This window comes from Trachypithecus francoisi, unplaced genomic scaffold (genome assembly GCF_009764315.1).
Source record: "Trachypithecus francoisi isolate TF-2019V2 unplaced genomic scaffold, Tfra_2.0 Lachesis_group11, whole genome shotgun sequence".
Taxonomy (NCBI): Eukaryota; Metazoa; Chordata; class Mammalia; order Primates; family Cercopithecidae; genus Trachypithecus; species Trachypithecus francoisi.
The window spans coordinates 77,103,405-77,116,487 of NW_022681456.1; the positions used below are offsets into that span (position 1 = coordinate 77,103,405).

Sequence of the window (13,083 nt, forward strand, 5' to 3'; positions counted from 1 at the left end):
TGTGGTATGTGTATGGTGTGTGTGTGGGGGTGTGTGTTTATGTGGTGTGTGGAATGTGTGTGTGGTATGTGTGGTGTGGTGTGGTGTGTGTGTGGGGTGTGTGTGGGAGGGGTGTGATATATGTTGTGTGGTGTGTGTAGTATAGTATGTGTGGTGTGTGTGTGGTATGTGTGTGGGGTGTGTGTGGTGTGTGTGGGGGGGTGTGGGGTGTGTGTTTGTATGTCCAGGCACGACAGGCAGGAGGGCGAGGCAGGTGGCGGCAGCCCCACTCACAGCTGTTGGTGTCGTTGGCCACGGCGATGATGCCCATGGGCTGCTGGGGGATGTCCACGCGTAGCAGCTTCATGTTGCTGCCCACGTGCTTGTTGGCCCGCTGCACTGCCCGCCGCACCCAGTCGGTCCAGAAAATATGCTCCCCATACACGGCCAGCCCAAAGGGGTGGACAGGCTCTGACTTTAGGATCACCTGTGGAGACAGCGCCATCACTGTTACAGCATCTCTTGGGCCTCTCGCCCAGTCTCCACTGGACCACAGCCTGGCCTGGCCTCTGACAGCCACAGAATGAGGGCCCGCAGAGTCATCCTGCCATCTCCCTCATCTAGCTGATGAGGAGCAAGCTGGACAGGGTGGGGTTGCCCGAGGCTGGGGCCTGGAGGGACTCACCTCCTCCCAGCTGCTCCCACCATGTCTGTGCCTGGACGGTCTCAGCTGATGGGGCTGACCCTGGCCCTGGCCTCCCCTCAGCCGCCCGCCAGCTCACCCACCCCGCAGACTCACATAGCGGTGGGAGCCGTCATACTCGCACCGCTCAATCTTGTCCAGGGTGGCGTCAGAGAAGTAGAGCTTCTCAGCACGGTGGTCGATGGCCAGGCCGTTGGGGGTGCGGATATCCTTCTCGATGAGGGTCAGGACATTGGCTCCCGAGAGTGCTGCCCGCATGATGCTGGGATGCTGCTCATTCCAGTTGGTCCAGAACATGAGGCTGGGGGAAGAGGGTCCAGGGATCAGGAGGCAAAGCCTGAGAGTCTACTACAGAGGGTACAGGCCAGGACACGTAGGCACCTGGAACCCAGAGGCCCGCCAAGGCAAAGCAACCTCAGAGTCATCGAGGCCAACAGTGCCCCGATGCCCATGAAGGGCCCTGCTATTGCATAGACAGTTCTCACACGAGGTGGCTGAGTGTGAGGGGATGAGGGCCAAGTGTGAGATATTCACATTGCAGTATCTGGGCAGTGACCGTCTACTTCCTAAGAAGTGAACCAAGTGAGACAGGCTCTGGGGTTCCAGCCCTGGCTACGCCACCCACCAACTAGGTGCCCTTAGGCAACTTGTTCAACAGCCCTGTCCCTCAGTTTCCTCCTCTATGAGGTGGGGATGGTAGCACCACCTGCCTTGCAGGGTGGTTGTGAGAGTGGAAGAAGTTAATCTCCATCTTAAAGACAGATGGCACACGCTATGTGAGTATTTCCCAGGAGTTTATTCTTAACTGCTCTCTTCTGTGCAGGGAGGCTGGCTGTCTTCCAGACCATTCAGGAAGCCCTTGCGGAGCTGAGTGTGGCGTGTGTCCCTGGTCCTGGGGTATGTGGGTCCTATCCTCAAGGAATTCTCAAGAGTCCCCTTCTCCGTACTTTGAGGCCTTTGCATGTTTGGGGTTGGAGCCACCGTTCTGCCTCATAATGGCTCTGACCTCGAACGAGCCTGTCACTCCTCTCAGCCTTGGTTTCCTCTCAGTAAAGGAGGCAACGGGAACAGCCAGCTCCCAGTTATGCTGTGCTCCTTGTGGGGTGGTGCTGAGGCTGGAGGAAGGCCTCAAGGCTGGTCAAGCACTACCCTGGGTGTGATAGAGTGGTCCTCGGACCACCGGCATTGGATGGTGAGCCCTGGGCCCTCAGTCCCAGAGCTTGTCACTCAGCTAGGACCAAGGCAGGGCAGAGGACTCCAAATTCTCTTGCTCCCAGGCGATCCTTATGCACAGTGGAGTCTGAAACCACCAAGCCACACGAAAGCCAGCTCCGTTCTCCAGTTCCCTAACAGGACCTGCCCCTGCCCCCCCCAGTGCCTCTGGCCCCCTCCCACCTCCGCCCCTCACCGTTCTGCCCACAGATCTCTCCTCTGGCCTGTGAACTTGTCTCCTCAGACCTCTCCAGGTCACACCCTTCTTGTCCACCCCCAGCGTCTCCAGCACCATTGAACTATCGCGCCTTCTGCTGGGCTCACGTAGGAAAATGGTGCTGCTCTGCCCCTCGGGAGACACTGGCTGCCCTGAGCCTCCACGAGCTCATGAGAAGCTCTGACCTTAAGGGCCTCATCCTGGAGGAGAGCAGGGGTGTGTGATGGCTCTGGAATCAGGATGTAAGTTGGGAGGGAGGTGGCGTGTCCCTCTAGCCTCCACAAGGGAGAATGGGTGTCCTGGGGCAGCGACCGGTCATCTTCCTGGCTTGTCAGGATTCGACTTGGCCTGTCAGTCCCCACCAGGGACTCCCACACCTCAGGTGAAACCACTCACACCTGCGGTGAGAAGTGGTTTTCCTCCTGGCGTCAACAAACTCCTCCATGTGACACAACTGTGGTCTGGCTGAACCTGCTTCCCAGGAATGTGGCGGGAGGGAAGAGAGAGGCTTTCCTGGGGCAGGTGCTCAGTGTCCAGCAACATGGCAGATCTTCTAACTATCCGACTGTGACACCACAGGGTCATCAGTGCCCCAGGGCCAACTGCAGGGAGGGCTCAGGGGGAGGCTGGGTTGTTGGAGTCTCCACTGGCCCCTGCCCCCTCCACTGGGGTCCACATCGGCTCCTTCCTATTCCCTGAAAGTGCCTGCTCCTTCTGGCCAGGGAGAGGGCCCCTCCTGCCGGCTCAGCTCTTTCTCCTGGGCGCTGGGACCGTGCTCCCACTCAGCGACTCCTGCCATCCTCAGATGTCGGCTCACAAGCCTCCTCTTCAAGGACATGTTTCCTGACTTCCAGGCGGGGCCAGTCCTCAGCACACAGCCACGAAGCTCTTCATGACGCCCCTCGCGCTCCCCACTGGGTCCTCTGCACCTTCTTTGCTCTCAAAAGCCACTCGCTGAATGTGCAACGGAATCCCCTTGGCTCATAGGAAAGGAGCTTGGTGGGCAGCCAGGAGGACATGTCCTCTGGGACGAGGGCATGGCAGCCCTGCTGGACCCTCCATGGAGGCTCCAGACTCATGAGAGACAGGCCCTGAGGCCATCCCCAGACAGGTGAGGCAGCCAAGGTTTGTGGAAGCGGGGACTGGACCTTCGTCATCAGCTGCAGACGTGCCAGACAACAGAGGCAGGAGGAAACAGAGGGCCCTTGAACCAGGTTGGATGTGACTGACACTGGGGTACAGGTGGGGAGAATCTGGGTTCGGGACGCTCACATATCTGTACAGCTGCTTTGGGTTGTGTTTACTAGTTTCCTAGTAAAGCTTTTGAAAAACATTCCAAGCACTGCTGAATTGGCAAAAAAATGTTGCTCACATGTGGGCCAGGATCCCTAAGGCGAGGGGGTGGCTCACTAGAGGCCCAAACAGCCAGGATGAGGGCTGCCCTTGTGGGAGAACAGAGCAGGCCGACTGCGGGTGAACCCTCCAGGGGGAGTACCCACCGCCAGGTGCTTCCTGCCACCTGTCCTGGCTTGTGCTCCTAACTCCTCCGCACCCTGACCTCACTTCCCGGCTGGGTTCAGGCCTGCCTACGTCCCATGGCGTGCAGAGGTCCGCTTCTGTCCTCCCTGTCTTGAATTTGCCTTTCTTCAGGCTTTTGCTCAAAGCACTTGCCCTGTCCAAGCTGGCCTTCCTTGTCTTTCCAATTCCAGGCTCTGGGCCAATCTACTCCCTTCGTGAGACCTGTGGTCACCCGTATACAGCCCTGTGCCAGTTACCATTGCTTCCCACAAGTATGACTTCTCAACCCAGCTAGGTGGCTTGATAGGCCCAGCCTGAGGCTTCCATACGACAGGTTCAACAGACATTCTTTGCCTGAAGCTTTGGATCCCAGAGCTAGAGGCCCTACCCTGTGCCTCCAACACGGTGTTCTGATGAATGAATCAACCACAGAGGCAGAGCGTCCCCCACACTCCTAATGCTCCCCTTGGTGCAGGCAGCTGAAATCTTAGCCAGCTTGTACCACAGAAGAGGAACCTGAAGCTTAGGAAGCTTTTGCAACTCCCCCCAGATCACACAGCAGGGAAGGGTGGAGCTCAAGTGAGGGCTTGCCTCTCCTGCACCCCCACCTGGGTCTGCCTGGTGAGTTTCTGCGGCCCCAAGTCCCACCTCTCCCCACTATCCCCATCCCCAGGCAGCAGCTCACTTCTGGCACTCGTCCAACACGAAGGCCCGTGGGTGGTCATCTCCAGACATAGTGATGACGGTCTCACGCTCGAAGGCCCCCGGGCGGGTCTGGTCCACTGTGTGGCGCGTGATGGTGGATGTCGTGTAGCTTGTCCAATAGAGAGTGTCCCAGCCACGGTGATAGGCCAGGCCTTCCACGGAGCCCACATCTGTGAAGAGACAGGAGCAGCCATTGGGCGGGAGGGGGCCAGAGGGCAGCCTGCACAGGAGCCATGGGGGACAGCCTGGGACACGTGCTGTCCTGGCTGGAAGGGGAAGTGTGGCGTATGGGAGTGCATGAGGTGCAGCAGAGGGGGCTCGGGGGCACCAGGGTCTGACTCAGTGCCCCCAACCTCTGCTGTCCTCACCCAAATGACCTGTGGTCACCTCCCAACCCTCTCCCTCGGTCTTCCCACTCAGGGCGATCGGGCTTCCTGGTGTGGTTGCACTTTCCTGGAGCTGTAGTTCCGCTGAGTTGAGTGCAATATAGATTCCAGTAAATCAAAGCCTACTTGGGCTGTACCCGGGAGCCCCCTACTTAAAAAGACCCTGAGCTGGATTGATTATTTTATAAAGCAGACATCTTAAACTCAGGTTAAAGAACCAAGGCACAGTGAGAGACACAGCTGAACAGCAGTGTAAGAGAAAAGACGTTAGTGGCTAAAAGCGATGGTGGCTGCCAAAAGGCCATGCTGTGGTATGGTCTGCAAACAGCCAGAGGGGAGGGGACATCCCTTCCAGGGGACTGGGGATTGATCTGCCAGTCTCTCCTGATCAAGCTGCGAGCATGGAGTACCGGGTTTAGCTTTAGATGCTACATTTTTAGACAGACATGTGGGCTGGACTAAGTTGCAGCAGAAAATGTCCCAGAGAAGGCTGAAAGGACAGGTCTGAACATGCAGCACCTAGTTCGGTGCCTGGCAGGTCTTTATGGACCAGCTGAATGAATAAATGAGCAAATGAATGAGTCAAAGGACCTGGTGGTAACCAGGCTGAAGAAGAAAAAAATGTAGTGGGATGCAGTTTTCAAAGAGCTGAAAGGCTGTCCTATGATGACAGCCCTGACACTGTAACTGCTCTTTCCAGAGCACACACTCCATCCCCAGCATCACTGAGCTAGGCCTTCATGTGCAGCAGCTCAAGGAATTCTGTCTCACCATGCAGATGAGAAGGCTTAGGTTTGGCAAGAGCAGGAAACTGACCCAAGTTACTGAAACCCCAAATGACTGGAACTCAGCCCCGTGTCTGCAGCCTGGGTTTGTGAGCGCTGGGCTCCACAGTGACCTCTGGCTTGTTCTGTGCAGCCCCGAAGGCAGAACTAGGACCAGTGGCAGGAGGAAGATGGGAGCCGACACTGACTCCAAATCAGGAGTCATGTAACTGCGGGGGTGCAGTGGGATTCGGCTGAGTTGCAGCTGCTGGGATTCAGGGTAGAGTGCCTGGTTGGGGTCTGAGAGTCTGTGCTGCTCCCCGCCCCACGTCCCACTTCCTGGGAAGACTTGGGGTCTGGGCTCACTCTCCACAATGGTGATCCTCCTGGAGCCATCATCGTTGATCTGCTGAATGTTCCCAAAGTGGATGTCGCTGAAGAAGATGCGATTGGGGGTGCCCGGAGAGGTGCCTGCCCGGTAGTCAAAGGCCAGGGCAATGACGTTCTTCATGTGCTCAGGGTCCTCAAAGGGCTGCACGGGCGCATTGAGGTTGCGCTCATCCGACAGGTGGATGCTCTTGAGAATGGTGCGCTCCGAGTAGAGCAGGTAGCCAGCGTACTCGCGGCACGATGCTCCGTCTTCAGCCAGCATCCCGTGGGCACAGGCGCAGGCCCGCTGCCCACGGCCCCGGTACAGACACAGCTGCTGGCACCCACCATTGGCCACCGCGCACACGTTGGTGCCTGGGGGAGGGGAGGGTACAGAGGGCAGGGCCTGCCTTGGGAAAGGCTCGCTAGTGCCTTTGTCATCCAGGCTTTGGCAAAAGTGCTGCCCTCTGCCTTGGTATTCCCAGCTTGGACGACCTTCCAGGGCCCAGAGCCCAAAGTCTAGATCTGTCCCGGAGCACCTCAGGCTTTCCTCCCCATCCCTGGGTCTCTTGGGCCATCGGAAGGTGCCCCATGGGTCTAACTTGTCTCCTGGCCCTCTCACGCTGGGTTCCCTGGGGAGCGCCCTCCCAGGCCAGAGTCCCCCTCACCTCTCCACCTCAGCCCAGAGCCCCGGCCTCACCTTTCTGCCGGTCCCGGTTGAAGACTTTGATATCTTTAAGCTGGACGCCGATGCCGGTTCGCAGGGGCACGGAGTCTGTGGCATTGTCTTTGCTCCCGCGCTTGATGGAGCCGTTGGCGTGAGTCCTGAGGGAAGGACAGGTCACAAGCAGAGCGTCAGTGGAGCGGGGAAGGAAGGAACAGATCAGCTGAGGCAGCCAGGACAGAAGCCCTCACCTGTCACTCCAGTAGATGAAATCCTCAAACACAGACACTGAAAACATGTCCATGTTGTTGCTGGACAGAACCACCTCGCGGTTCTCACCCGTCTCCAGGTCGATTCGTTCAATCTTGTCTGTCCGTGCATCACACCAGTACAGCTTCCCATCCTACAGGCCAGAGGCACCCACCTCACCTCCAGAGCTGAACCCACTGCCAGCCCCATGTCCGGGGCAGCAGGGAGTGCGTGGGCCAGAGTGGGGCCCTCAGTTCAGCCTCCCCCACCTCACTCCTGCCTCCTGCACACACTCCTGCCCTCTGCCCTGCTGATAAGGCAACATCCAGGCATCCCTCCCCTCCCCTACTCCCCACTTCTGAGCGATCCCTGCCCATCATCTCTGTGGTAGCAGGAGTCCTACTCCGGGTGCAGGGCTGGGCCGGGAGACCCCATGACCTCCCTTGGGCTTCATGTCATCCCAGAATGGGCTCATCACAGGGAGGAGGGGCCTGGGTCAGGGGTCTACCATTGGCTCCAGGGCCAAGTTGGCGTGCGAACCTGGTAGTCCACTGAGATGCCATTGGGCCAGCTGATGCTGACGTTGACCAGCACCACACGCTCTGTGCCATCTAGCCGAGACCGCTCAATACGCGGATACTGACCCCACTCAGTCCAGAACAGGTACCTATGGGGTAGGGGGGATGTGGGGGGTCAATCCCCAGACCCTGGAGGAGACAGGGCCTCATCAGCATGGGCCATGGGCAGAATGACAAGGCCAGACCGGAGCCAGTCTGTCCAGCTCCTCACCCTTTCTCTGGGTGGACGGTGATGGCCCGGGGCTTGTCTAGACCCTGGGAGATCACCACGTAGCGGAAGGAGCCATTGAGCCGGGCGACCTCGATGACATCGAAGCCCTGGTCCGTCCAGTAGATGTTGCCTAAGGAGGAAGTTGGTGGGGCTCAGGGAGGTTGGGTGAGGACAGGTGGACCTGGTGTCCTCCAAGCCCCCAGGCACCTCTGCAGCTCCTCTTCCTACTCCCACCAACTCCTCCTCCCCCCACATCCCCCAGTCCTCTGCCACACCTCAAGCCCCACAAACCCACCCACTGCTCACCTGCGATCCAGTCCACTGCGATGCCCTCCACGCGGCCAATGCCATTGGTCACCACGTCTTCACGCCACGTCTGGTCCCGCTTGGCCCGGCTGATTGTGCTCAGGCCCATGTCCACCCAGTAGATGGTGTCATTTTCTGGAGTTGGAGGAGGTGACATGGGGATGACCAGTAAGGCAGGGGTAAGGCGAGGGGTCAAAATCTCACAAGGCTCAGGACAGGTGAGAGAGTGCCGGAGGGGCCAGGTGCTTGGAAGGGGAGGTGGAGTCAGGGTGGCAGCTGTAGCAAGTGCCCCACCTCGGGCCGATTCAGGCAGCCTCTCACTGGACCCTCAGGGCACACCACACTACCCCTAAAGCTCCCACACCACGCCCAACTCCCTCCACCACTAAATAGCTCACCAGCATGGAAGTCGATGCCGACAGCCAGCGAGGTCCCGGACACTGGGACCAGGGCATCTGACTTGTCATTGGGATCCAGAGGAATTCCCCTGATTCCTTCGTGCACAGAGTACAGGAGAAAGGAACCCACGCCTGAAACGCAAGGACACTTAAGGCATGGGTATGGCCAACAGTCTCCCCTTAAGCTTGGTTGCTGTCACCCTCCAACTGTTCTCTGCTTCTCCTTTGATGTCTTCCCCCGCCATCATCCCTATCCTCCACCCAGCACACACACCCTAGTCTGAGGTCGGAGCATGGACCGGGAGGAAGCTCACCTGGCTGGTAGCTCTGGGGAACCACCTGCAGGACCCCTAGCCACCATGAGAGGGCAGCAGAGACTCAGATTTCTCGCCTTGTGCTCTGCCCTCCTCCACCCAGCACAACCCAATCTGCACCCTGCAAGTCCCTTAAGGAAAGTCTGGGAGTTCAGACCATACAATCAGGACTAGGTGATTCCAAAATCTAGACTTCCAGTTTGGCGCTCAGCCTGATTCTAGTTTCCTCTTTGTCCTCCCTCTGTCTGGTCCATGCCACATCCTCTCTCCAACACTTAAAACTCAACCCCATAAGGTCACTCCTAAGCCAGTCTCATTATCAGTTATCCCATTTCTTTTTCTTTCCTTTCTTTCTTTCTTTCTTTTTTTTTTTTTTTTTGTCTTTTTGAGACGAAGTTTTGCTCTTGTTGCCCAGGCTGAAGTGCAATGACGCAATCTTGGCTCACCGCAACCTGCGCGTCCCGGGTTCAAGTGATTCTCCTGCCTCAGTCTCCCGAGTAGCTGGGATTACAGGCATGTACCACCACGCCCGGCTAATTTTGTATTTTTAGTAGAGACAGAGTTTCTCCATGTTGGTCAGGCCGGTCTCGAACCCCAGCTTCAAGGTAATCTGCCCGCTTCCGCCCCCCAAAATGCTGGGATTACAGGGGTGAGCCACCACGCTAGGTTCTTTTTTTTTTTTTTTTTTTTTTATTAAGGTGGAGTCTTGATCTGTTGCCCAGGCTGGAGTGCAGTGGCGCAATATTGGCCCACTGCAACCTCTGCCTCTCCAGTTCAAGCAATTCTCCTGCCTCAGTCTTCTGAGTAGCTGGGATTACAGGTGCCCGCCACCACACCCAGCTAATTTCTGTGGTTTTAGTAGAGACAGAGTTTTGCCATGTTGGCTAGGCTAGTCTCAAACTCCTGACCTCAAGTGATTGGCCTGCCTCGGCCTCCCAAAGTGCTGGGATTACAGGCATGAGCCACCGTGCCTGGCCCAGTTTTCCCATGTCTTGAGGCACCACTACCCATGCATCTCAGAATCCTCCCTTGCCTTTATCCCTTTGATACAGCATGTCCCAAAGTGAATCCCCAAATGGGCCCTGGTTGCTCAGACTCCATGAAAAAAAGAATGAAGGTCAAGTGAGTTTTGGAAAACCCCAAACACTTGAAAAATTCTTAGCACACATAAACATATTCAAGGCTCTGAGAAGTTCTGCAGCACAAAACACTCTTAAACTTTGTTCAACTCAGAATTTCTTTTGGTAAAATGTACCCACATACAAGAGGGAGGCTCCTAGGAATGCACATTTGGGAAATGCTGTCCCCACCCCACAAGCTCATAAATCAGTTAGCAGGTTCTTGTGAAATGCGTCTGAGTTTCATTCTTTTTCTTCAACCCTTGCTGAGCCCAGCCCAGGCCCATCATCTCCTTACACTCCGATTACTCCTAATAGCCTCCTAACTGGTTTAACTGCCTCTGTTTCTTCCCCATCACCAATGCGGTCAGGTTGATCTTCCCCAAACATCACTTTCCAGGCACTCCTGGCTGAGAACACAGGAGCCCCGCCTAGCTCACAGCCTTATCTCCAGGACTTCCCCACACTTTGCCCACCACTCTTGGCTGGGGCCCCCACACACACCTTACATTGTGTATAGTTCCCTCTCCTTTGAGCCATGCATCCAAATCCTACTTGCCCTATAAAACCCAGCTCAGAGCATGCCTCTTCCATGCAGCTGCCAGTGATCTGCCTGCTGACATCTATTTTTCCAAAATCCTACTGGAGGCACTGGAGACTCATAGCCACTTCATGGTCCCCAAGGTAAGAAGAGGAAGGTGGGGCTGTAGGGTAGGAGGGGTCAGGGTTGGGGAGCTGGGACAAGGCTGGGAGGAGAGCCAGGCACTGACCCTCACAGGCCTGCTGGCCACTCCGGAGGCTATAGCCGGCTGTGCACATGCAGGAGCGGGTCGTCTCTGACGTGGGCAGGCAGAGCTGGGAGCAGTCACCGTTGTTGACACTGCAGGGGTTGGTGCCCTTATGGTCTGGGGGCAGGTGGGAGGCAGAGGGAAAGGGTTAGGTGGCCCTCCTTGGGACCTCAGGGTCAGGCTTGGGCTGCTCAGAAACAGAATGGTTACTGCCTGTACCCTGGACCTAATGGGAGTCACCACCCCACCCGGCTCTCAGGTTTTCTGTCCTCCTGGGCCCCTGGCCTTATGAATAGGGCTGCTGGAAGCCTATAAGGTGCCTTTGTGAGAAGGAAACAAGGAATCCCTTTGGGTGGTGGGCGCAGCCTAACCTACTTACTCCCTTGCCCCATGGACCTGCAGCCTGCAGCTCTGGAGCCTCCCCTGTCACCCCTGAGACCCCAGCGGCCGCCCGGCCTCACACTTACCCAGCTGGATGCTCTCGTCATAGACCTTCATGTGCATCACCAGGGTGGTGCTGTTCCGCAGGACGACGGAGCCCAAGCCGTCGGCCTTGCTGCATGTGCCCATCTTCTCCGACACCTGATCTGCCCACCACAGCTTGTCCCCTGGGGCAGCAGGAGGAGATGAGACCCTTGGGAAGGCCCCACACCCAGCTCTCCTGAAGGGCCCATTGGCTCTAAGTCATCAGGCCCCCCACATGGTGAGATTCTGACCCAAGCCAGCCCGTCTCCCAGTAGGTCTGGCCTGGCCCGCTCTGCGTCATCTCTGCTTCACCCAGCAGCCCTCACCCATGATGGCCAGGGCGGTGGCCTTGCCCAGCTGGCTCCGCATGGCGTCGATGACCTCCAGCCCACTCCCGTCCAGGTTGCAGCGGTTGATGGTGTGGTTCCCGGAGCTGATCCAGTAGAGTTTGCTTTCAGGGAAGTCAATAGCCAGACCTGGAAAAGGGGGTGTCACTGCCAGGGAGTCTAGCCCAGGGCTGGGGATCCAGTGATGGGAGCAGAGGATGTGTGTAAGGATGTGTGGCTGTGCGTGGAGGGGAGGTGAGGGGGCAGGTGGTGAGAACAGGCACTAAGCTGCGGCTCTGGGGAGGCTGAGGGGCACCCGAGGGACCCTGCGAGCACCTCCTGGTCAAGGAAGTAGGGAAAGGCTGTGGGGGTGGGCAGGGAAGCTCGTACCCACAGGGCCCTTCTGGCCACTGAAGAGCAGGGTGCGATTGCTGCCGTCCATGTTGGCCATGCTGATGTTGTCACCATCGGTCCAGTAGAGCTTCCTGGGGGGAGAGTACCAAGAGGGAAGGGTCAGGGTCCTCTTCTTCCCAGTCCCACACCCCATGCTCCCTGGCCCTGGGCCCTAGACTGACCCACGCAGAGGGTGGACGACAAGGCCATGGGGCTGCTCCAGGCCCTGCACCACTGCGTTCTTGAAGGAGCCATCCAGCCGGGCCACATTGATCTGCTTCTTATTGGTGTCATAGCTTGTCCAGAACAGGTTTCGGGAGACCCAGTCCACAGCCAGCCCATGGGCATTTGGCAAGTCTGAGGGCACAAGCAGGGAGTCGGTTGTTGGGTGTCTGCAGGGCAGTGGGTCAGGAGGGGAGCCAGTGTGCTTTCTGGAGAAAAGGGATCAGGAAACCAGGCTGGAGCACTGAGGGGCAGCAGGACTGGGAGAAGGACCACTCGGATCAAGGAGACCAGGGTTGGGAGCAAGGGGTGGGTGGGGGTGCCCATGTCCACTGGTGGGCATCCAGGGCCAGGAAGAACCTGCAGAGACGACTGTCTCCACGCCTGTGCCGTTGATGAAGGCCCGCTTGATGGCCTGTGTCCGCACGTCAGACCAGTACACACGCTGCTCACGGGCATCGTAGTCTAGCACTGTGACGTTGTCGATGTCGGGCACCGTGAAGGAAATGATGTAGTTGTAGTAGGGGGCATCCAGGTCCACACCTCGGATCTCCATCTGACGTGCGTACAGCAGGAACTTCTTAAACTCTGTGGGGCACGGGCTGGTCACTGAAGGCGGCCCCTGCCTCTGTGCTTCCCTCCCACCTGGTTTCAGGCCCTGCCTTCTGGATCTGTCTGTTTGCTACTGGCCCTTGGTTCCATGGACACACCCCACTGGGTGCAGCCTCCCTGGCAGACCTGTAGCCCCTTCTCACAGTGGCTGTCTCTGGAGCCTCTCCTATTGGGACCCTCCTGACTGGGACTCTGCCTTCGGTGACAACCAGGAGCCTGGGGCCTGCAGCCTTCCCTCCAGCCTCAGTTGCTCACTGGCTCTGGAGGGAGGGGCTCCTACCATAGCAAGTAGTTTTGTCCTTGTGGAGCTTCATGAGGTGGGGGCAGGCACAGGACACGGTCCGGTTGTAGTTGATGAGACACAGGTGGGAGCAGGGGCCCCGGCCTCCATTGGCCTCACAGGGATTGGGAGCTGGGGGCAGGTGGAGAAGAGAAGAAGCCAGATAATCCTGTGACTTGCTGCTCCCTACATGGACCACCCCTCCCTCACCCACTCTCCTCCCCCTGTTCCAGCAGCCACTACTGCTAGACCCTCCTCTGCTGCTAGACAGTGCCTCTGTCAACAGCCGGCCCACCCCTGCTGTCC

The 13,083-nt window shown here is 57.8% G+C and overlaps 1 protein-coding gene across 1 annotated transcript in view; it reads right to left on the minus strand.

Annotated features, from left to right (window-relative positions):
• Positions 1 to 13,083, minus strand: part of LRP1 (LDL receptor related protein 1) — an 86,445-nt gene that overhangs the window by 22,206 nt on the left and 51,156 nt on the right. The window contains exons 28-44 of the mRNA XM_033221597.1: positions 12,778 to 12,909; positions 12,246 to 12,473; positions 11,846 to 12,020; positions 11,661 to 11,755; positions 11,271 to 11,420; positions 10,947 to 11,087; positions 10,462 to 10,596; positions 8,260 to 8,391; positions 7,862 to 7,996; positions 7,556 to 7,685; positions 7,307 to 7,433; positions 6,769 to 6,920; positions 6,554 to 6,678; positions 5,851 to 6,228; positions 4,315 to 4,504; positions 779 to 983; positions 274 to 466 (exon numbers count right to left, since the gene is read on the minus strand). Of these exons, the coding sequence (XP_033077488.1) occupies positions 274 to 466; positions 779 to 983; positions 4,315 to 4,504; positions 5,851 to 6,228; positions 6,554 to 6,678; positions 6,769 to 6,920; positions 7,307 to 7,433; positions 7,556 to 7,685; positions 7,862 to 7,996; positions 8,260 to 8,391; positions 10,462 to 10,596; positions 10,947 to 11,087; positions 11,271 to 11,420; positions 11,661 to 11,755; positions 11,846 to 12,020; positions 12,246 to 12,473; positions 12,778 to 12,909 (2,823 nt within the window). The remainder of the gene's footprint in view (positions 1 to 273; positions 467 to 778; positions 984 to 4,314; positions 4,505 to 5,850; positions 6,229 to 6,553; positions 6,679 to 6,768; positions 6,921 to 7,306; positions 7,434 to 7,555; positions 7,686 to 7,861; positions 7,997 to 8,259; positions 8,392 to 10,461; positions 10,597 to 10,946; positions 11,088 to 11,270; positions 11,421 to 11,660; positions 11,756 to 11,845; positions 12,021 to 12,245; positions 12,474 to 12,777; positions 12,910 to 13,083) is intronic.